Source organism: Lepidochelys kempii, chromosome 1, assembly GCF_965140265.1.
Source record: "Lepidochelys kempii isolate rLepKem1 chromosome 1, rLepKem1.hap2, whole genome shotgun sequence".
Lineage (NCBI taxonomy): Eukaryota > Metazoa > Chordata > Testudines > Cheloniidae > Lepidochelys > Lepidochelys kempii.
The window spans coordinates 182,843,654-182,865,591 of record NC_133256.1 but is presented as its reverse complement, the minus strand read 5'-3'; the positions used below and the strand labels follow the sequence as shown (position 1 = coordinate 182,865,591).

Sequence of the window (21,938 nt, the reverse complement as noted above, 5' to 3'; positions counted from 1 at the left end):
GCAATAGCATTTCATTTTAGCATAGCTGTTCACATACTGAGGAGAAAGAAGACTGTTATACAGTTTAATTTTAAAGTAATTTTATGAAAATTTAGTTTTAATGAAAGTGAATACTTAGTGGCATTATTATGCCTCCTCTGTCTTCCTTCTATATCGCTTTTAAAATTATTTGAAATAGCTAACTGGGACCAGATGAGCAGTATCTACGCCCTCCTTGTCAAGAACTGTTTAATGACAATTCTGCCATCTCGAACATAGATTTTCCAAACTTTTTTAAAAATGTAAACTAAAAAAGCAAAACCGCCAAAAATAAACAACCCCCCCCTTTTTATGCCATAAAAGCATAAAAGCAGTCCCATGCATGCAAAACAGCAGCAAGCCTTTAAACAATATAGAGGAAAAACAAACCATGATCAATGAAAACTTCCCTCCTGACACACAAAATGCATGACTGCCTACACTAGAGTACAACATTGACAGATACTCCTTTAACTTACTAAATTCCACACTCAGTAGTCATGGTATTTGGTTAAAAATATTAAAAGCACTTAACTCAGCATCTCAGCTGTCCATTCTGCCACACCTATTCCCCATTATCACCGAAAAATAAAACCTCTTAAAATTTTAGTTCCGTACAATACCTCTATTTCCAACCACCTCTTTACTACCCTCTTCTTCAGATTCTAACACAACATTTTAAAATGAACGAAAATAAACACTGCAGAAACTACGTGGTGCCTGCTACACAATCAAAGCAGTCTCATCATCTGATTTTGTAAAAACGTTATTCTTCCCTCATTCACCTCCGCTGCAGTCCATTGTTGTCTCTTCCTATGCCAGTCTTTAATATTGCAGACACTTCAACACTGAGTTTAACTTTGATTACATGACTTAAATGTGGGCATGGCAAAGGCTCTCTCTACATACCTATGCACGAGTTACTTTATGTACTTGAGTAGTCCCAATTGGACTACTTGCGTGAGTAAAGTCATTCACATGTATAAGTATTTGCACGGTTGCGGGCCTTGTGTTTTAATTATCTGTGAAGCATCACACACAGCAATGGTACTATATAAATATAAATCTATACAACACCAATTTTGCCAATCTCTCTTTATATGTAAAACCTCTTCACTTCATTTATCATCTTTGCTGCCCCAAACTGTGCTCCCTCCATTTCAATTATATTTTTCCTTTATCTCACTTGAACTAACTTTTCATAGGTGATATGGCAAAACAACAATTAAAAAAAAAGAACTCCTAATTTCTCAAGAACCATGAAGATATGCACATATTTTTCAGAGTCAGCACAGGACATTTTAACATAATCCTTTTCCCTCTTCTTTTCTCACCCATCTTTTTTTGTTGTTGTTGTGTTTGTTTATGGCACACTGCTGTTCTGTCAGGTCTGACTTTAGGTCTTTGGGGCAGGATTCGTGGGCCTGATTTTTTGAAGTGCAGAGCACCCAAAACTCTGGTGGAAGTTAGTAATAGCTGATAATGCTCAGCACTTGAAAATCAGATCCCATGGTTTTACTTGACTCTCTGAAGTCCATAGCAAACATATGAGCACTAAAAAATAAAATGAAAAAAAATCAGCAAGAATTATAATATTTCTTCAGGTGACTAAGATGGCCTGATTCTTATTTGTCTTCTACAGTGGTTCTCAAAGCCGGTCCACCGCTTCTTCAGGGAAAGCCCCAGGTGGGCTGAGCCGGTTTGTTTACCTGCTGCATCCGCAGGTTTGGCCGATCACGGCTCCCACTGGCTGCGGTTCGCCTCTCCAGGCCAATGGAGGCTGCAGAAAGTGGTGCTGGCTGAGGAATGTGCTGGTCACCCTTCCTGCAGCCCCCATTGGCCTGGCGCATCGAACCACGGCCAGTGGGAGCCATAGAATCATAGAATCACAGAATATCAGGGTTGGAAGGGACCTCAGGAGGTCATTTAGTCCAACCCCCTGCTCAAAGCAGGACCAATCCCCAACTAAATCATCCCAGCCAGGGCTTTGTCAAGCCTGATCTTAAAAACTTCTGAGGAAGGAGATTCCACCACCTCCCTAGGTAACACATTCCAGTGTTTCACCACCCTCCTTGTGAAAAAGTTTTTCCTAATATACAACCTAAACCTCCCCCACTGCAACTTGAGACCATTACTCCTTGTTCTGTCATCTGCTACCACTGAGAACAGTCTAGATCCATCCTCTTTGGAACCCTCTTTCAGGTAGTTGAAAGCAGTTATCAAATCCCCCCTCATTCTTCTCTCACCAATGTCGAATAGAGGGGAACAATCATGTCCCTCGATCTGCTGGCAATGCCCCTACTTATTCAGCCCAAAACGCCATTGGCCTTCTTGGCAACAAGGGCACACTGTTGACTCATATCCGGGCTTCTCGTCCACTGTAACCTCTAGGTCCTTTTCTGCAGAACTGCTGCCTTGCCATTCGGTCCCTAGTCTGTAGCGGTGCATGGGATTCTTCCGTCCTAAGTGCTGGACTCTGCACTTGTTCTTGTTGAACCTCATCAGATTTCTTTTGGCCCAATCCTCTAATTTGTCTAGGTCCCTCTGTATCCTATCCCTACCCTCCAGTGTATCTACCTCTCCTCCCAGTTTAGTGTCATCTGCAAACTTGCTGAGATGCAATCCACACCATCCTCCAGATCATTTATGAAGATATTGAACAAAACTGGCCAGAGGACCTACCCTTGGGGCACTCCACTTGATCCCAGCTGCCAACTAGACATGGAGCCATTGATCACTACCCATTGAGCCCGAAAATCTAGCCAACTTTCTATCCACATTAGAGTCCATTCATCCAGCCCATACTACTTTAACTTGCTGACAAGAATACTGTGGGAGACCACGTCAAAAGCTTTGCTAAAGTCAAGGAACAACATGTCCCCTGCTTTCCCCTCATCCACAGAGCCAGTTATCTCGTCATAGAAGGCAATTAAATTAGTCAGGCATGACTTGCCCTTGGTGAATCCATGCTGACTGTTCCTGATCACTTTCCTCTCCTCTAAGTGCTTCAGAATTGATTCCTTGAGGACTTGCTCCATGATTTTTCCAGAGACTGAGGTGAGGCTGACTAGCCTGTAGTTCCCAGGATCCTCTTTTAAAGATGGGCACTACATTAGCCTTTTTCCAGTCGTCCCATGATCAGCTGAACCTGCAGACGCGGCAGGTAACAAACTGGCCCGGCTCGGCCCGCCAGGGGCTTTCCCTGAACAAGCAGCGGACCAGCTTTGAGAACCACTATTCTACACTATGAGTTAGGGGTGTGATTCCTCTGCTTGTGTGGACACACACTCTAGCTCTCCTTGATCTAGCATGAGCATAATTAGCAGCATAGCCACAGTAACACGGGTAACAGCAGTAGAGGCACAAGTTAGTTGTGCCATGTATGTACCCAGTGGTTTCAGATTTCCATGAGAGCTGTCGTGAGTATGTGTACATGAGCAGGGGAATCATACCCCTAGCTTGTAATGTAGACATTGTCTCTCTCTAAGGTATTGATTCCTCATCACTGGGATGACCATTTACCTATTATATGGATGCTTAACCCTACCTTCTCTATCTTGGCTACATGCTTGTTATGACTTTCAGAGATGACATCACAGAGGACAGGTCTTAAAATTGCTCCTTCAGAGCAGGCATGGATCCCCCTGCCATTCCTCTATAATAGACCCAATTATCGTTGCAATTAATCATCTTGGGGTGCCCTGGGGTGCATTTCAAAAAAGATACATTAGAATCAGAAAAGATGCAGAGAAGGGCAACAAAAATGATTAGGGAATGGAACAGCTTCCTATGAGGAGAGATTGAAAAGACTGGGGCTTTTCAGTTTAGAAAAGAGATGACGAAGGGGGGATATGATAGAGGTCTATAAAATCATGACTGGTTTGGAGAAAGTGAATAAGAAAGCATTATTTACCCCTTCGCATAAAACATAAGAAGCAGGGAATCACCTGATGGAATTAACAGGTGGCAGATTTAAAACAAACATAAGGAAGTATTTCTTCACACAACACGCAGTCAACCATGTTCATGAAGGATAGGTTCATCCATGGCTATTAGTCAAGATGGTCAGGGATGCAACCCCATTCTCTGGGTTTCCCTAAACCTCTGACTGCCAGAAGCTGGGACTGGAAGGTGGGGAATGGCTCACTCAATAATTTCCCTATTCTGTTCATTCCTTCGGCGGCATCTGAAACTGGCCACTGCCAGAAGACACGATACTGGGCTAGATGGACCATTGGTCTGACCCAGTATGGCTGTTCTTATGTTCTCCAGTGGACACAGGTTTCACCGCAGATGGGCTGAATGTTCTGTTCTGGTGTGAGGGAAAGGCCTGTGCCAGTCTGTCACATATGGGACCATTTTGCTCATCTTAGAGAACATACATTACAGTGGGTGAGAATATTTGATTCCCTTATTCTAACCTTCTGGGTATTGCAGTAAGTGAGCTGAGCCTAGGATCAGACAGACTTTTGACAATATATAGTAGGTGATTGATGGTTTAGTCCTCAAAAATGAGACTTTCTTTCTATTTCCCCTCCTCCCCCACATCATTCCACAATTGATCCTTCCTCTGCTCATCTAGATAGAACATCCTTCAATTGCCTGAGTGACTCACTCTTTTAAGATCCCATCCCAAGACAAACGGTGTCTCTGTGCCTATGTCAATTAACTCATTCTTCTAAAAACAATTAATATTTCTCCCTGAGCCTGCCAGTTTCAGTATTTTCAGTCACTCTCCCCCAAACTTGCCTTGTCTTATCTGACCCTGTCATAAGTACAGATGACATCTGCATTGAAAACTTTGACCACAACCATTATTTGTATTTCTGTGCAGAATGTAATAATCTATGAACCATTTTGTGACATTTGTGCACAAAAGATGTTAGAGAAAAATAAATTATATTGTATTATATTACACTTGTAAACCATATTTGAGTATAAGCCTCCAGATGGTAAAGGTTAGGGTTGTACATTAACCCTTTGATCCAGATAGCCCCTTTGAAAGATGAAAGTTTGGCATCTAACGAACCCACAAGTTTTTGAATTATTTTACATTTAAATCATGGATTTCTTATTTTCATCCATCATTAACCTAATTGATCTCATTTAAACATGCAAATTAGGGCACTGAACTTTCACGTTCACAGATATTATTCTTTACTGCTTACTCTAAGTATCTTCCATGTTTCATTTGTTTCAATAGTTCATTAATCTGAAAAGCTTAAACAAGATAATTTTGCTTATTAACAGTGTTTACATAATAACTGAGGTAAATATAACAAATTCTCATTCAAATTTCAATATGAATAGGTGATTAATAAATATATGTGTGTGTGTGTGTGTGTGTGTGTGTGTGTGTGTGTGTATATATATATATATAAATAAAAGCAGGATCTTGGCAGTCACATTTTTATTTTTACAGTTTTTTAGACATACCTGGCATAAATAAACAAATGTGAAAATATCACTTTTTGCAAGGTAGAATTCAGTTTCTCAGACTCTGAACTACAAAAACAATAAACCCATGATGGAGGTGGTATCACCGACTGGTCATCTAAAATGCTTAAAATCCACTCCTAATTAGTTCACATTTTTCCATTAACATTAATCTCATTTGGTTTGGTGTATGCAGCTTAGTTATTTTTTCAGAGGTAGAAAGCTCTAACCTTCAGCTATGCATAATTGTTTTCTTTCCTTTTGTTTTCCATAAGATGCCTTCTCTTAAGCAGGTAATTTATTTCTGGTGGAAATGAACAATTAACCAAGATATCGTGTTCCACCAAAACCACAAAATAATCAGACAAGTAAAAATAATGGGCCAGATCCTCGGCTGGTGTAAACCAGTGCAGCTCTATGGATTTCAGTGGCGCTGCTCTGATTTATACCACCTGAGAATCTGGCCTCATATTATTTCCAGAGAGGCATAAACTAGTTAGAACAGTAGTGCTAACAACCGTTGTGTATGTTTTCCTTTGTGACATAGCTACCTGGTGTGTGTGTGTGTGTAGATAGACAGACACACACTGCACTAAACTGGTTTTTACATCGTTGTTCAAGTGCATCACTTGTAATTTGCATATCTGTTGTCTCTACAGTTCATTTTTTTATTATTCAAAATCAATACAGGCATTTCCTAAAGACTAGAAAAAAGTTCAAACAGGTTTGATTTCATTTTAAAGCTTCAAATGAAGCCTCTTGGGATTTGTGCCTTGGTGGAGAGAATCAAAATGGGCTGCTGCCAGGAGTGCAAGCAAGGGCTTGCAGGTACACGGTACAATAGAGTGAATCACTGCCGCACCAAACTTTTATAGTGGCAGTACTGTATCTGTGACAGAACAGAAGAAGAAGTGTGAGCACAAAAGTAAGTAATAAAACTAAATGTTTCTCTGAGACTTAGTTTGGTTTATATATATATAAACCTAATAGTCTGTGGCAGCTAGTCTAACAACAAACTTCCACACAATGCCACAGAGAATATTATTCTATTCTAGGTTTATTGTTGACTGTAAGGGTCAGTGAAAAATAGACTTGGCAAGAATGTCATGCCACCACTAATCCCCATTGGGCAAGCATGAACTAGATTACAGCCAAACCCTTTAGCAAGACAACGGCAGTAAGACTGTCCTGCAGGAAACAGAGCATGACATATGGATGGATTAGACTCAAGTGAGAGAGGATATACATTAGTGATGGGTAAATCTCAACAGATTGGAGGGGTTGGTTCAGATAATCATCCAAAATTCTGGATGTTTACCCAAACTTTATCTAAATTTTCTTAACGTTTGTATCTGTTTCTTAATATCTGCAAAATAGGCCTGGGAACCTCATGAAAACAGACACACTCTCTCTATCCCCAGTTTTCAAGTGCTAACCATATTCTGTGTCTGAAGATATCCTGCTTTTGGTCAGGCTATAACAACACAAGAACATGCAATCCTGTAGTTCTTCACTTCTGCACCCGGCCATAACAAAGAGAGCAGAAGTGCTCAAAAATAGTATTTCTGAAAGAGTTAACTGAATGCTTTGAACCTCAAGTGTCAGGTTCATGTCAAGTAGTGAGTCATGATTCTGGCTGGTTTGGTTTTAGCTGAGCTGGTTTACCCCATCACAGTAATAAATTATAAGATTTTGGGAGGAAAAAATGTAAAATATATATTGATATCAATGCTATTAAAGGTTAATATTGGTTTTAGTTTGGGAAAGTTGTTGTCTAACGAAATTGCTGAATAAAGCTGATGTGTGGGCTTGTAGAGTCTTCTTTACTAAATCTTTCTGTGTATTCATTTAGAGATTCTGTTTTACATAGCCCCATCTTCCAGAGCAGATTTCATTTCACGCCATCATTCCACAAGTTACCAATAAAACTCTGTCATCAGTTAGTAAAACATCTTCTCTTTCTCCTGCTCTTTACCTGGATGAAGTTGCATCTATTTAGCCACTCTGAAGAGTTACACATTTGCAACAAGCAGAGTGTTAATTTCAAGCATAATTATAGAGTGGAAAAGCTCAGAAAAGAGGAAAGTAATGGCCAAAAATATTTATCATAATTATTTATTTCTAAGTACTGATGGTGCTGTGTGAGGTACAAAAAGTCAATCCTTTCACCAACAATTTATAATTGAAGGAGTTTACAATGCAAGGGCACATCTTCAAGAGGATGTTGAAGCAGAGCCGTTTGTTCACTTTAAGCACTCTGAATTAACTATGTTGAACTAAGGTATGTCCACACCACTTTGTTATGCCAGTTTAAGGTATTTTCCTTTTTAATTGTTATGTCCACACAGCTATATACTTCTTCAAATTAACTATGTAGCATTCTGGGCAGATATCTTATGGTGCAGTGGTGTGCTGCACAGCTCTATGCATTCTGAATTTTTTCTTGTGGGGCATTGTGAGGTGCCTGTGGACCCTACTAGGATTCTGGGACTTGGAGTCAAACTAATAAACTCCCATGATTCTACCTCTGGAAGCCCATCATTCATCTGTATTTTGTCAGGGATCATGAAGGACACACTGCTAAGCTCTGTGATCATGACAGTTATTCATATGAACAGGATGATGCACATGAATTGGCAATTGAGCAGCTGGGAGGCTTAAACTGGCCACCATGGAGGCCTGTGGGTACCGTGATGATGCAGCTACAGGTGGAGGAGGAGCAGGATGATGAAATCGAGCAGTTACTTCTTCAGGGCATTTATCTGGAACACCTTTATTTAGTAGAGTGCCACTTCTGGGCTCAGCCAGCTAGCAGCATCTGGTGGGACAGGATAGGAATGCAGAACTGGGATGACCAGGAGAAAGCTACTTTCCTAGAGATCTATGCAGAGTTCACCCTAAAGCTACAATGATAGAACACCAACATGAGGGCTCCTCTCAGCGTGGAGAAGAGTGTGGCCATCACGACCCAGAAGCTGTCCATCTCTTACTGCTCCCAGTCAATAACTAGTTATCTCAGAAAAATGCCTCAAGTGGCATGGGAAATAGGGTCAGGGATTCACTGTGCTCCTACGTCGAGGTCAGGAGGTAGTTTTGGATAATGACAGGTTTCAGAGTAACAGCCGTGTTAGTCTGTATTCGCAAAAAGAAAAGGAGGACTTGTGGCACCTTAGAGACTAACCCATTTATTTGAGCATAAGCTTTCGTGAGCTACAGCTCACTTCATTGGATGCATCCGATGAAGCTCACGAAAGCTTATGCTCAAATAAATGGGTTAGTCTCTAAGGTGCCACAAGTACTCTTTTTCTTTTTGGATAATGAACATACTGTATATCAAAGAAGTGACTGATATATACTTGTGTATTGATTTTACTAGGGGGTGATACTGGGGGTTGGTGTTGATGTTAAAGGGAGAGCTACTCCTCAGTGAATTTTCTCAGCCAAGTTGTACCAAATCTTTTGTATTAAGTTAACAAACAACATAGGTAACAAATAACATTACTTGAATTACAGAGTTAAAGAATGTAATGCAAACTCAAGACCAATGGAACTTTTTTATGTCCAGAGTGTTGCTCACAAATTCCTGTTGGTGGGGTGCTTGACACTGTTCCTTTCCATTCTGAAGAGGCTGGCTGGTGTGGGAAGTGCCTGCAATTTGGTTGACTGAAAGGTAGGTCCTAGTCTGGTGTGGTGTCCAGAGTTTACAGGACAGGGCTAGGTAGGGATGCTGTGCATGGGCTTTGTAAGAAAACGTGTTCCAGACCTAAAAGGGTCTTGCTTAAAAAGGCAATTGGCAAACCAGGAACACATGCAGAGCTGCTATCGGCCAGGATGACATACTCCCAGCTGGTGCAGGAGTGGAATGGAAACTACAAGTATGAGCAACCCTGAGAAGGCTGCCAATACACAGAAAAGCCAACTTTTAACTCCTACATAGTTTTATAGTAATACAGCATACTCTACTTACTGGCAGAGCTCCTGTCTGCAGCATTATCTGGATGGTTTCTGGTAGAGCTCTCATGCACAGCAAATGCACATGGCATCACCTGCAAATATGCAGTCCAGGTGCCCATGGTGTGGGTTCCTTTGCTTTGATCTGGTCTGGCACTGGGACCAGCTCTAGGAGTGCCTCCTCACCTCCATTTTCGTGGACAGTATCTTGCAGATGTCTGCATTCCAGAGACTATTTTCCAGATGGGCCTGGAGATCTGCAGGCATCCACAAGCAAGCACAGTGTTATAATAACTATGTGACTCTGTGTGTGTGAACTCACCACTACCTGATATTAAAAAGGGACACACCTGGCTTCGTGCCAGCATTTAATTAGAGAGAGAATATTCGGTCGAGATGACTCTAGAGCAGGGGTGGCCAACCTGAGCCTGAGAAGGAGCCAGAATTTACCAACGTACCAAAGAGCCACAGTAATACGTCAGCAGCCCCCCATCAGCTCCTCGCCCCCCCACAGCGCCTCCCACCCGCTAACAGCCCCGCCGATCAGCACCTCCCTCTCTCTCCCCGCACCTCCTGATCAGCTGTTTCATGGCATGCAGGAGGCTTGGGGAGGTGGGGGGGAGGGAGCGAGGGCACAGCAGGCTCAGGGGAGGGGGTGAGAAGGGGTGGAGTGGGGGCAGAGCCAGAGGTTGAGCAGTGAGCACCCCCAGCACATTGGAAAGTTGGCACCTGTAGCTCCATCCCCGGAGTCGGTGCCTGTACACGGAGCCGCATATTAACGTCTGAAGAACGCCTGTGGCTCCGGATCCACAGGTTGGCCACCCTGCTCTAGAGCAGTGGAGGGCACACAGGTACACAGGCAGGCTGAGCTAGGTGTGAAGCAATACAGTGTGGGATAGCATGGAGAGGAATGCTAGAAGCAGAGTGATTAGAAACGCATTCAAATAACCCGTAAAGCTCACGAACTCACTGCAAAGAAGAGTTACTTCTACTCCAGATAGGATTCATCACTTCTACCTAAGGTGCCAAATAATTCAATTTTTTTTAAAACATTGTGTGTGCACGCAAGGCACTTTAATGAGAACAAACTAAACTTATATCGCTGTAACATCCCCATGATTGACAAGCCCTAAGAATAATGAATACGGTTCTTCTCTCTTAGGCTCCAACATGAAGATCACCACACAAAACTGTGTTAGGAGGGCACAAAGTTGATGATTTAATCTCTACTGCTAACATCAGCTTGCATTTCTATGGTATTGTCAAGCAAAATAGTGACTACTATATAAACCTGTGGTCTTGGTGTTGAAAACCTACCTGAGAAAACCAGTGAGACTTAAAACCCCCAACACACTTATCCTCTCTCCTCCGCCAAACAGACTAAAGACTCAATCTCACAGTCCTTACTATGGGAAACCTCTCATTGACTTGCTAGGAGAATTGCAGGATTGGGCTAGAAGAGAGGGATTTGTATGTATTTGAACTCATTAATGATTTAAGTTTTATTTCATGTCTATTAAATGTCTAGTGACAGTACACCTTCTCTCAAAACCAGAGACTGTAAGCATGTGTGGATAGGGATAGACATATAGATAGATTATCGATATTACTTACAGTGTATTTCTAGAACCTGCATTGCTATCTGAGGTGTGGCGTTTAAGGACTCATGGTCTACTCTGCAACGTACAACGGCACCATCATCACCCCGATCCGCTCGGAAATCCAGTGTGCTGCTAACAGTGAATGTCCTGCGATTTGCATCCTCTTCTTTTAAATATTTGACGTCTGCAAGAACAAAAAAATGTAGCTTAATGATTTTCAGGGAGCACAATGCAATAAGAGGCAGCTCTGGTATATATCAAATCCATTTCTAAAACTTTTCCCCTAGTTGCTTAAAAAAAACCCAAACACTTTATAGCCAGACATTCCATTATTTGTCTGATAAAAACCAATACTGCCATTGTTTTTCCTATGTGTGTATTTGGCAATTTCAAAATCAACTGCTGAGAGCCTGGACAAGAATTTTAACTGTTTGCATGGATAGGAAAAGCTGTAAGGATGCTATGCAGGAAGAAATTACATAATATATCATAGAATCAGATATCGAGAGGTCATCTAGTCCAGTCCCCTGCACTCCTGGCAGGACTAAGTAATATGCAGACCATCCCTGACAGGTGTTTGTCTAACCTGCTTTTAAAAATCTCCAAAGACAGAGATTCCACAACCTCCCTCGGCAATTTATTCCAATGCTTAACCAGCCTGACAGTTAGGAAGTTTTTCCTAATGTCCAACCTAAACCTCCCTTGCTGCAATTTAGACCCATTGCTTCTTGTCCTATCCTCAGAGGTTAAGAAGAACAATTTCTCTCCCTCCTCCTTATAACACCTTTTATGTATTTAAAAACTGTTATGCCCCCTCTCAGTCTTCTCTTTTCCAGACTAAACAAACCCAGTTTTTTCAATCTTCCCTCATAGGACATGTTTCAGACCTTTAATCATTTTTGTTGTTCTCCTCTGGACTTTTACCAATTTTGTCCACATCTTTTTTGAAATGCACCCAGAACTGGACACAACACTCCGGTTGAAGCCTAATCAGTGCAGAGTAGAGCAGAAGAATTACTTCTTGTGTCTTGCTTACAACACTCCTTCTAATACATCGCAGAATGATGTTTGCTTTCTTTGCAATAGTGTTACACTGTTGACTCGTATTTAGCTTGTGGTCCACTATGACCCCCAGATCCCTTTCCGCAGTACTCCTTCCTAGGCAGTCATTTCCCATTTTGTATGTGTGTAACTGATTGTTCCTTCCTAAATAGAGTACCTTGCATTTGTCCTTACTGAATTTCATCCTATTTACTTCAGACCATTTTCCCAGCTTGTCCAGATCGCTCTCAATTTTAATCCTATCCTCCAAAGCACTTGCAAGCCCTCCCAGCTCGGTATCATCTGCCGCTATCTAACTCACTGAGGAAGATATTGAACAGAACTGGACCCAGACTAATCCCTGCAGGATCCCACTTGACACAGCTTGGCTTAGCCATGGTCAATATTTCTCTCAGCTTTCTGACCCATAAATCTTGATAGTCCCTCAGCAAAAATTGAAATCTGCTTAATGCTCAACAACCAACTGGAAGAAAAATGCCTGGGTGGGGAAGACAATTATTTCTGAAGCAAAAAATCAGAATTACTTAACTACCTGGATTCTTACATTATCTGGAGTGAGTGAAAAAGCCCATCTTTCTGATTCCAGAGATATTTTTAATCTAAAAAGATGTAGCTGATTACATTTTAGATCTGCTTTCTAAAATTGACTTTTCATGGAAATTTTATTTAGGTCATTTTCGTCTCCCTAATGGGATTTTACTGTGATTAGTAAAACTGAAACCTCTTGCATTTTCCTTTCCTTTGATTAGGAAACACAGGACACATGCAATCTCAGTAGTATATTCCTTTACAAAAATTAATTTTAAGACCTTCATTAGCCCAAATCAATATGACCAGGTTGCTGTTTTGCTAAAATAAACAAATATCATAAAGGAGGAAAATATTTTAGCCTAGATTTAAAAAGTGCTTAAAGTTTGGATCCTACATGAAACTTTACAGCACCTGAATAAATAGACTTATTTTCAAAAGTGCTGAGCACCCAGGAGCTCCAATTAACTGCAGCTTAGACAGCGTCTAGGCATTGGGAGCCTTCACTACAATGGAAGCTGCTGGATGCACAGCACTTTTGAAAAATGGAGACCACTTCCTTAGGAGCCTTTTAGATGCCTGTTTCTTTAAAATCTTGACCCTTAACTGTCAGTGAAAAAATAAGTCAATGCATGTACTTTTATATAAACCCTGAGTATCCGGATCATCAAAAATATCTATACATTTAACTATAATGGCCAAATATTTTTAAATTTAAGAAAAGGAGTACTTGTGGCACCCTAGAGACTAACCAATTTATTTGAGCATAAGCTTTCGTGAGCTACAGCGAGTGTAGCTCACGAAAGCTTATGCTCAAATAAATGTGTTAGTCGCTGAAGTACCACAAGTACTCCTTTTCTTTTTCTGAATACAGACTAACACGGCTGCTACTCTGAAACCTTAAATTTAAGAGAACTTTTTTCTTCTGAGAATCACATTCATTAGAGGAAATGAAGCTTAAAGTCAAGAACTCTCCCCTTTCCCCCTGCTGCTGCCTCCCCCCCCACCATGAAGACAAACAGTTTTCTTGGAACTCACTGTTTGCATATGCACTCTGACTCTTTTAACACTTTTTGTTAGCTCCATATTATTTGTCTCTGAGGAGGAAAACAATAGAAACTTGCTGATTTATCACTCATTGGTTATTTTCAACCAATTATAACCTTATATTCCTCCCATATATGTAACAATTATCTATTTAAAATATATATTTTTCCATATTTTAACTGGGCAAATCTGGTATTTTGGGCTTCTGTATATTTTTCATCTGGTTTTGCTTTAACCTTGCATTATAATGTGAGAAGGTTAAATTCTATTTCAGTTGCAGTTTTGTCAAGCCAAAAAGAGTACCACATTTCTGATCTCACTGCACATATTAAAATTAGCAACCTCATTTAAGTTTTCCATTCTGTTGCAAAAATATTAATTTATTTATTTTTACTACACAGGAAAAAATCAGGAAACTAATTTGAAAATATTTCTGAAAAGTGAAAACTGAAACTGCATTTAAGGTTACATTTTCAAAGCAGTGAGTAATAAATTACGTGACAAATAAGTATTGCGTATTTACTTTCTGATACATTTGAATCTCTTAATAAGCTCCATTTAGGGATGGCACAGTCAGTTGTTTTATTGAGCAGATAGGAATAAAAAAGGATCAGAAAGCCAAACTTCACATCCCTATGCTAATATGGATGCATATATAAGAGGCAGAACATTCCAATATAAGGTATGGAACGCCATGATTCACACACAGCCTCTCCCATTCTTGACATCGAGCCAGTTAAACAGTTCTCTCTTACAAGCTGATGATTCCTTTTTTCTGCTAATAGAAATGCAAGCAACATTTTAGGTTGGCTTTTTTTCCCCCGGTTCCTTCTCTGAACTGAATGTATTCGGTTTTCATGTTCTTTTGCACCGTGTATAATATACTGTAACACAATTGGATTTAGTGGTGCCAGACAGCAGAACTCCTAACCTTTAATGTCAAGTGCATTAGCATACAATTTCATATCTATTTTCTCAGATTTATCATTTCACCTTTTCCAGTGCACAAAAGCTAATGTACCTTCTGTTCATGCCATTGCAAGGTAGTTAGGTTATTTTATTTGTAACCTTCATGACAATGGCAATGCGTTCTTCAGAAGACCTAGAAAACTGAAGCGTTCAAGGCTTTTCCCTCATTTGTATCTTCTTCACTTCCTATTCCGCCTCAGTTTCAACACCTATTTCATCCATTCTATTGAGTTTTCTTTCTTATGTCCATCCCTTAGGTACCTACCTAGAAAGCCATGTGTTAGTTTAAGACCAAAATCCCTAAATTGTCTGCTTTGCTGGTATTACATTTCAGCTGAACAGGAAAGGCATAATTACTGTGCAAGCCTGAAAGATCTGATTTAAAAAAAAAATCTGGTGCCATGAGTTGCCCTTGTTTATGTCTGCTAACACCAGTAGTTCATGTAGGATACTGGCACTACCTATGTTTATTTTCCATCTTTTGATGGCGCTGCTTGCACTTTGACATCTCTTTTGAATGACAGCTTTGCTGGCATAGTACAGCATGTATGTTATGTCCTGTGTTCAAATTTTGCCTTTTAATTATATTGCACAAGGTGCTACTTTTCTCTGGGTGACAGGTCTCAGGTCTAGCTTTGGCCCCACCTCCCGGGGTGGTGAGGCTGGGGGGGATCTCATGCTTCAGTCCCCCCTCCTGGGGTTCTGTAGTAATTTTTGTTGTCAGAAGCGGGTCGTGGTGCAATGACGTTTGAGAACCCCTTCCTGCAGGCTGAAAGACTCCACTTTCTGATTTCCTGCTTCCCATCTTCACTTGACCCAGGAACTCAGGTATATTTTAACCTACTTGAGCCCAAAGTCCATGCCTCTTTCTAATCCAATTTTCTGATTTTGAATTGGAAACTTCTCAAGACAGGTACATTTAAAAGAAATCATATTTCTGTGGATACCAACCATGGTCTCTTTAACTTATTAATTTTGTATATTAGTCTTTGTTTTATTATGTATTGCTCTGTGCTGGTGGATACCAAAGGAAGTTGAACTGTTTCTCTTATTACCACCACAGCTTTGCTTGAAGCAGCTTTTTGATTCACTAACAAAAACCATAATGCCAGACAAGTGTGTGAGATACATGGGTATTAAAGGAATGATTTTAAAACAATAGCTACATGGAAACAGTCACAATTCTGACAATTCATTCACCTGATCTTTTAGCATATTGGATGAAAATGACAGCAATATAAACCAATACCAATTTTCTGGGAACAGGCAAAAGTGGATCAAATGTCAAAATAGGTGGGTTACTGATAGAGACGTGAACCTGGTACTAAAGATTATTGTAAAGCATTTTATGATCCATCTCAACTAAGGTGATATTATGACCTTAAGGTAACTATAATTAAAAATTATAGTTTGTAACATTTTGCAAAATAATCAGTCATATTGCCATTATGATAAATGTTGATCAATTCTTCCACATTACATAGTAGAATTGATTCTTGCACATTTAGATAATGTCAATCTTTTTATAAAAATGAAAGTGATACAATTCCATGCAATCTTCTATCCCATTAAATGCTTTAGTTTTGATGTTGACACATAATTACATGTAAATGTTCTTCAATACCTTTAATCTCTTTGTCATTCTTGAACCATCTGATATCAGCTGCTGGTTTGCTACCAGAGGTCTTGCAGGTTAGCTGCATCCTCTCTCCCTCCATAACTGGTGAAGTAAATCCACTAATTTGTGGCTTCTCAGGAACACCTAACAAACAATCAAACAAATAAAAGATACAGCATGTTGCCAATCAGCTACTTTAAGCCTTTGACCAGAGGGTTGTCAGTTGATAAGGTTAACCTATTAGAGGTCAATTGCCAAAAGAAATAACAGATAGGTTTATTCACTTAATGATTGACAGACCTAACAACAAGTGTCACTGAATTCCGTTTTCTATTTTAAACTGACCAGTGAATCTGAACCATACTTGAGTTTAATCGAAGAAAATGAACATGTTTTGTATGTTCATTTTAAACCAATCCAGCTTTTCTCATACTTTATATTCAAGTTCAGATTGACTTCCTATTGCTAGATATAGAGTGGATATCTGTATTTTAAGAAGATTATTTTGGGTGGGAGGCGTGGAATATATTAACTACTCTTGTTAAAATGAAACACAACCAGGAACAAAATCCAAACTGATCCAGCTGCATTTTAACAGACAGTTCCAGCATGAATTCAGGGAATCCTAACACAAAAGGAGAGCAAAAAGAAAGACAAAAAAATTCTTCCTTTTCAGATTTAACTAATATATAGTAATAATGGGCCCGATCCAAAGCACACAGAATTCACAGGAATTCTTCCATTGATTCAGTGAGCTCTGGATCAGGTCCTATGCCCATTAAACAACCTACTCAGAACATTAGAGATGGCAAGGGTTATGTTTTGAGGAATGGAGGGAGATTTTTAAAATAAAGAACTGTGAATAAAATTGAGAATATTTAGTTATATTCAATGACAGGCTTAGTAACACACAGAAATTACTTATTTTGAGGGGATATATCTTTCCACAGATTCTAAAAGCTCTCAGAATACGGATTAGGTTTACCCTTTACATCTGGAATGTTTCAATTAATTCACAGATTTTCATTCCTGGATAAAGAAAAGGAGTACTTGTGGCACTTTAGAGACTAACAAATTTATTTGAGTATAAGCTTTCATGAGCTACAGCTCACTTCATCGGATGCATGCAGTGGAAAATACGGTGGGGAGATTTTATATACACAGAGAACATGAAACAATGGGTGTTACCATACACATTGTACCAAGAGTGATCAGGTAAGGTGAGCTATCACCAGCAGGAGAGAAAAAAAAAGACCTTTTGTAGTGATAATCAAGGTGGGCCATTTCCAGCAGTTGACAAGAATGTGTGAGGAACGGGGGGGGGGGGGGGGGGGAAACACAGGGAAATAGTTTTACTTTGTGTAATGACACATCCACTCCCAGTTTTTATGCAAGCCTAATGTAATGGTGTCCAGTTTGCAAATTAATTCCAATTCAGCAGTCTCTCATTGGAGTCTGTTTTTGAAGTTTTTTTGGTGAAGAATTGCAACTTTTAGGTCTGTAATCGAGTGACCAGAGAGATTGAAGTGTTCTGCGACTGGACACCATTACATTATGCTTGAATAAAGACTGGGAGTGGATGTGTCATTATACCAACTAAAACTATTTTCCCATGTTTATTTTCCACCGCCTACCCACACTGTTCCTCACATGTTCTTGTCAACTGCTGGAAATGGCTCACCTTGATAATCACTACAAAAGGTTTTTTTTTTCCTCTCCTGCTGGTGATAGCTCACCTTACCTGATCACTCTCGTTACCCAACACTCTCACAAATCTTGGGAGACAGGCCAGTCCTTGCCTACAGACAGCCCCCCAACCTGAAGCAAATACTCACCAACAACCACATACCGCACAACAGAACCACTAACCGAGGAACCTATCCTTGCAACAAAGCCCATTGCCAACTGTGCTCACATATCTATTCAGGGGACACCATCAAAGGGCCTAATAACATCAGCCACATTATCAGAGGCTCATTCACCTGCACATCCACCAATGTGATATATGCCATCATGTGCCAGCAATGCCCCTCTGCCATGTACATTGGTCAAACTGGACAGTCTCTACGTAAAAGAATAAATGGACACAAATCAGATGTCAAGAATTCTAACATTCATAAACCAGTCAGAGAACACTTCAATCTCTCTGGTCACGCAATCACAGACATGAATGTCGCTATCTTACAACAAAAAAACTTCAAATCCAGACTTCAGCGAGAAACTGCTGAATTGGAATTCATTTGCAAATTGGATACTATTAATTTAGGCTCAAATAGAGACTGGGAGTGGCTAAGTCATTATGCAAGGTAGCCTATTTCCCCTTGTTTTTTTCTACCCTCCCACCCCCAACGTTCTGGTTAAACTTGGATTTATGCTGGAAATGGCCCACCTTGATTATCATGCACATTGTAAGGAGAGTGGTCAGTTTGGATGAGTTATTACCAGCAGGAGAGTGAGTTTGTGTGTGTATGGGGGTGGGGGGGTGAGAAAACCTGGATTTGTGCTGGAAATGGCCCACCTTGATTATCATGCACATTGTAGGAAGAGTGGTCGCTTTGGATAAGCTATTACCAGCAGGAGAGTGAGGGTTTTTTTGTGTGTTTTTTTGAAAATAAAAAGGGGGGGGTGGAGGGGTGAGAAAACCTGTATTTGTGCTGGAAATGGCCCACCTTGATTTTCATACACATTGTGAGGAGAGTGGTCACTTTGGATAAGCTATTACCAACAGGAGAGTGAGTTTGTGTGTGTGGTTCTTGGAGGGGGTTGGGGAGGTGAGAAAACCTGGATTTGTGCTGGAAATGGCCCACCTTGATTATCATACACATTTTAAAGAGAAAGGGAGTACTTGTGGCACCTTAGAGACTAGCCAGTTTATTTGGACGTGAGCTTTCGTGGGCTACAGCTCACTTCATCGGGTGCATCCGATGAGGTGAGCTGTGGCTCACGAAAGCTCATGTTCAAATGGGTTGGTTGGTCTCTGGGATGCCACAAGTACTCCTTTTCTTTTTGCGAATACAGACTAACACAGCTGTTACTCTGAAACCTGTCATTTTAAAGAGAGTGGTCACTTTGGATGGGCTATTACCAGCAGGAGAGTGAGTTTGTGTGTGTGTGGGGGGGGCAGAGGGTGAGAAAACCTGGATTTGTGCTGGAAATGGCCCAATTTGATGATCACTTTAGATAAGCTATTACCAGCAGGAGAGTGGGGTGGGAGGAGGTATTGTTTCATGGTCTCTGTGTATATAATGTCTTCTGCAGTTTCCACAGTATGCATCCGATGAAGTGAGCTGTAGCTCACGAAAGCTCATGCTCAAATAAATTGGTTAGTCTCTAAGGTGCCACAAGTACTCCTTTTCTTTTTACTGTGTATGGTAACACTCATTGTTTCATGTTCTCTGTGTATATAAAATCTCCCCACTGTATTTTCCACTGCATGCATCCGATGAAGTGAGCTGTAGCTCATGAAAGCTTATGCTCAAATAAATTTGTTAGTGTCTAAGGTGCCACCAGTCCTCCTTTTCTTTTTGCAGATACAGACTAACATGGCTGCTACTCTGATTCCTCGATAAAGGGACCAGTCACTGAAATTCCACTCTGTGCTCTGCATCTTGCAGTTTGGTTTGTTTATGTCTCTCCTTTTCCAAAGGAAACTGATAAACACGGCACAAAATCAAACATTACTCCAAACACAAACAACAGCACCCATCACAGTGTAGATTCTGTAATAAAACTACTCCTACTTTTCAGAGGCATGAAATGGCATCTTTAATAATCCCTGTACATTAAAATCTTCTAATCCAAATCAGACCAATGAATAGAAAGAATATTTCTGCATATAAATCATCTTTCTGATTAATATGATGGCATGGAATAAACTACAAAGAAAGAAAAAGAATGTTACTCTCATATAGGGGCATCTTTAGAAGAATTTCAAATGCAAGTTCTTATAGACAAATAAAATTATTGTGAGACAGATGCTTCTGAAACCTTGCTGCTGTCTTTTCACTGGAAAGAAAACAGATGATGTTGGAAAGCAGTCATGTAAAAAAACAAACAAACAAACAAACAAAAAAAACAAAATAGACCATAAAAAATTAAGCCACCCTGATTAGAAGCTACTGATTAGATGTTTGGCTTTTTACTTTTGTAACACCCTTTTATCTGTGTCCCACTGCCATTTAATAGGTTGAATTTGACTGATCATCTATTCTTTGGATCTGGAGATGGCTCTCTACAGAAAAAAAATTAACCCTTAGGCATTTGTTATCCCAAAATACTTTGCTTTGAGCAGATATTTTTTGTCCTTAATGGCAAACTTGTGAAGATTTTTGTAAAATAGACTCAGTGGGACTCACAGAGGCATATTTCATATCCTATGCACAAAACCAATTCCCTGGCTGGATTAACTTTAATAGTACTAGCCCAGAGAACATCTTGCATTAGTCCTATTAAATTCAACTGCCTGCTTTTCTATATATAAAAAGCAAAGCAAAACAAAACAAAATGGAAACAAAAATCAATCTTTAAAATCATATCACTTGTTAAGTTCACATGTGTCTTTCAATGAACTATAGCAATTTCAGCTGATTGGGCGACTGACATTGACAGAATCACATAAAGCTTGGAACTGAAACGTTATTTTTTGGGCATCTCTATAAATCTAGTGTGTGTGTGTGTGTGTGTGTCTAACCTTTGGGGAAAATGGCAGAGCATTTAGAGGATGAAGCATACAAGAAGCTTCAGGGAAAATATGCACTTTGTAGAGGAAAAAAGAAAATAGAATGAGCCAAAAAAATGCATAGCTAAGGAAAAACTATGAGCCTTTAAAGCCCTTTTTGATTTCACGCTCTCTGGTTTTGTCTCCTTTGCACTATACAGTACATTGTTAGGAGATGAACACATGCACCCTGTTAACCCCTTTGGTGCTTGGGATATAGAGGTTATGTCCATTTTAAGGAGCACTCAGTGGTGCTATTGATGTGCACTGTAATTCATGGTCCTGCCACTTCACACATAATAAGGGGCTTGCTATTCCTTGGCATGGTTCAAGTCAAGCAATCTTTAGAGAAAGTAAGAGAGGGTGTTTTACATGCATCTTCTGCTACGTTTTCTGAAAATTCACCCTAGAAATATTTACCAAGATTTGAGAAGTCTTAGAACTCCTCTCTTAACTCATTTCACTTTGGTATTCTCAGCCAGCTATACTTACCCAGAACAGTGAGAAAAGCCTTGGAAGTTTTGACAGGCATAGTAAATAAAGAACAGGTGTATTGCCCTTCATCTGACAGAGACACATCACTGATGCTGATGCTCAGTTCATGCCATGAAGCTCGAACCAGCTCAATCCTGTTGTCCCTCAGGGCTGGAAAACAAAATGTATATGTTAAAGATACAAAATATTACATTAATACAGTATAGTATGTTATTCAATAGGTTTAAATGCAGCAGTCTAATGAACATTTTTAATTACAAATCAGTTATATGGGGACATAGACCAGTTAAATATAGATTATGATGTTATTTTTTTCCTTTGAGGGAATTACAACATTTGAACAGTTTTTGGATAGTCTCAAAATCAGCTGAAAAGCAAAATGTGACCATATAAATTATTACATATTTAATATTGGGATTCAGTGATGTAACCAGTCTCAGCTACATTTTGGTCCCTTGCATTGTATCAAATGATATTAAATCATCTGAACTACTAC

The 21,938-nt window shown here is 40.0% G+C and overlaps 1 protein-coding gene across 6 annotated transcripts in view; it reads right to left on the bottom strand.

Annotated features, from left to right (window-relative positions):
* CADM2 (cell adhesion molecule 2) overlaps nt 1–21,938 on the bottom strand; it is a 1,033,208-nt gene that overhangs the window by 146,831 nt on the left and 864,439 nt on the right. For all 6 annotated transcript variants that reach the window (XM_073304095.1, XM_073304130.1, XM_073304112.1 and 3 more), the window contains 3 exons: nt 21,440–21,592; nt 16,237–16,374; nt 11,020–11,190 (listed from right to left, as the gene is read on the bottom strand). In XM_073304095.1, coding sequence (XP_073160196.1) covers nt 11,020–11,190; nt 16,237–16,374; nt 21,440–21,592 — 462 coding nt within the window. The remainder of the gene's footprint in view (nt 1–11,019; nt 11,191–16,236; nt 16,375–21,439; nt 21,593–21,938) is intronic.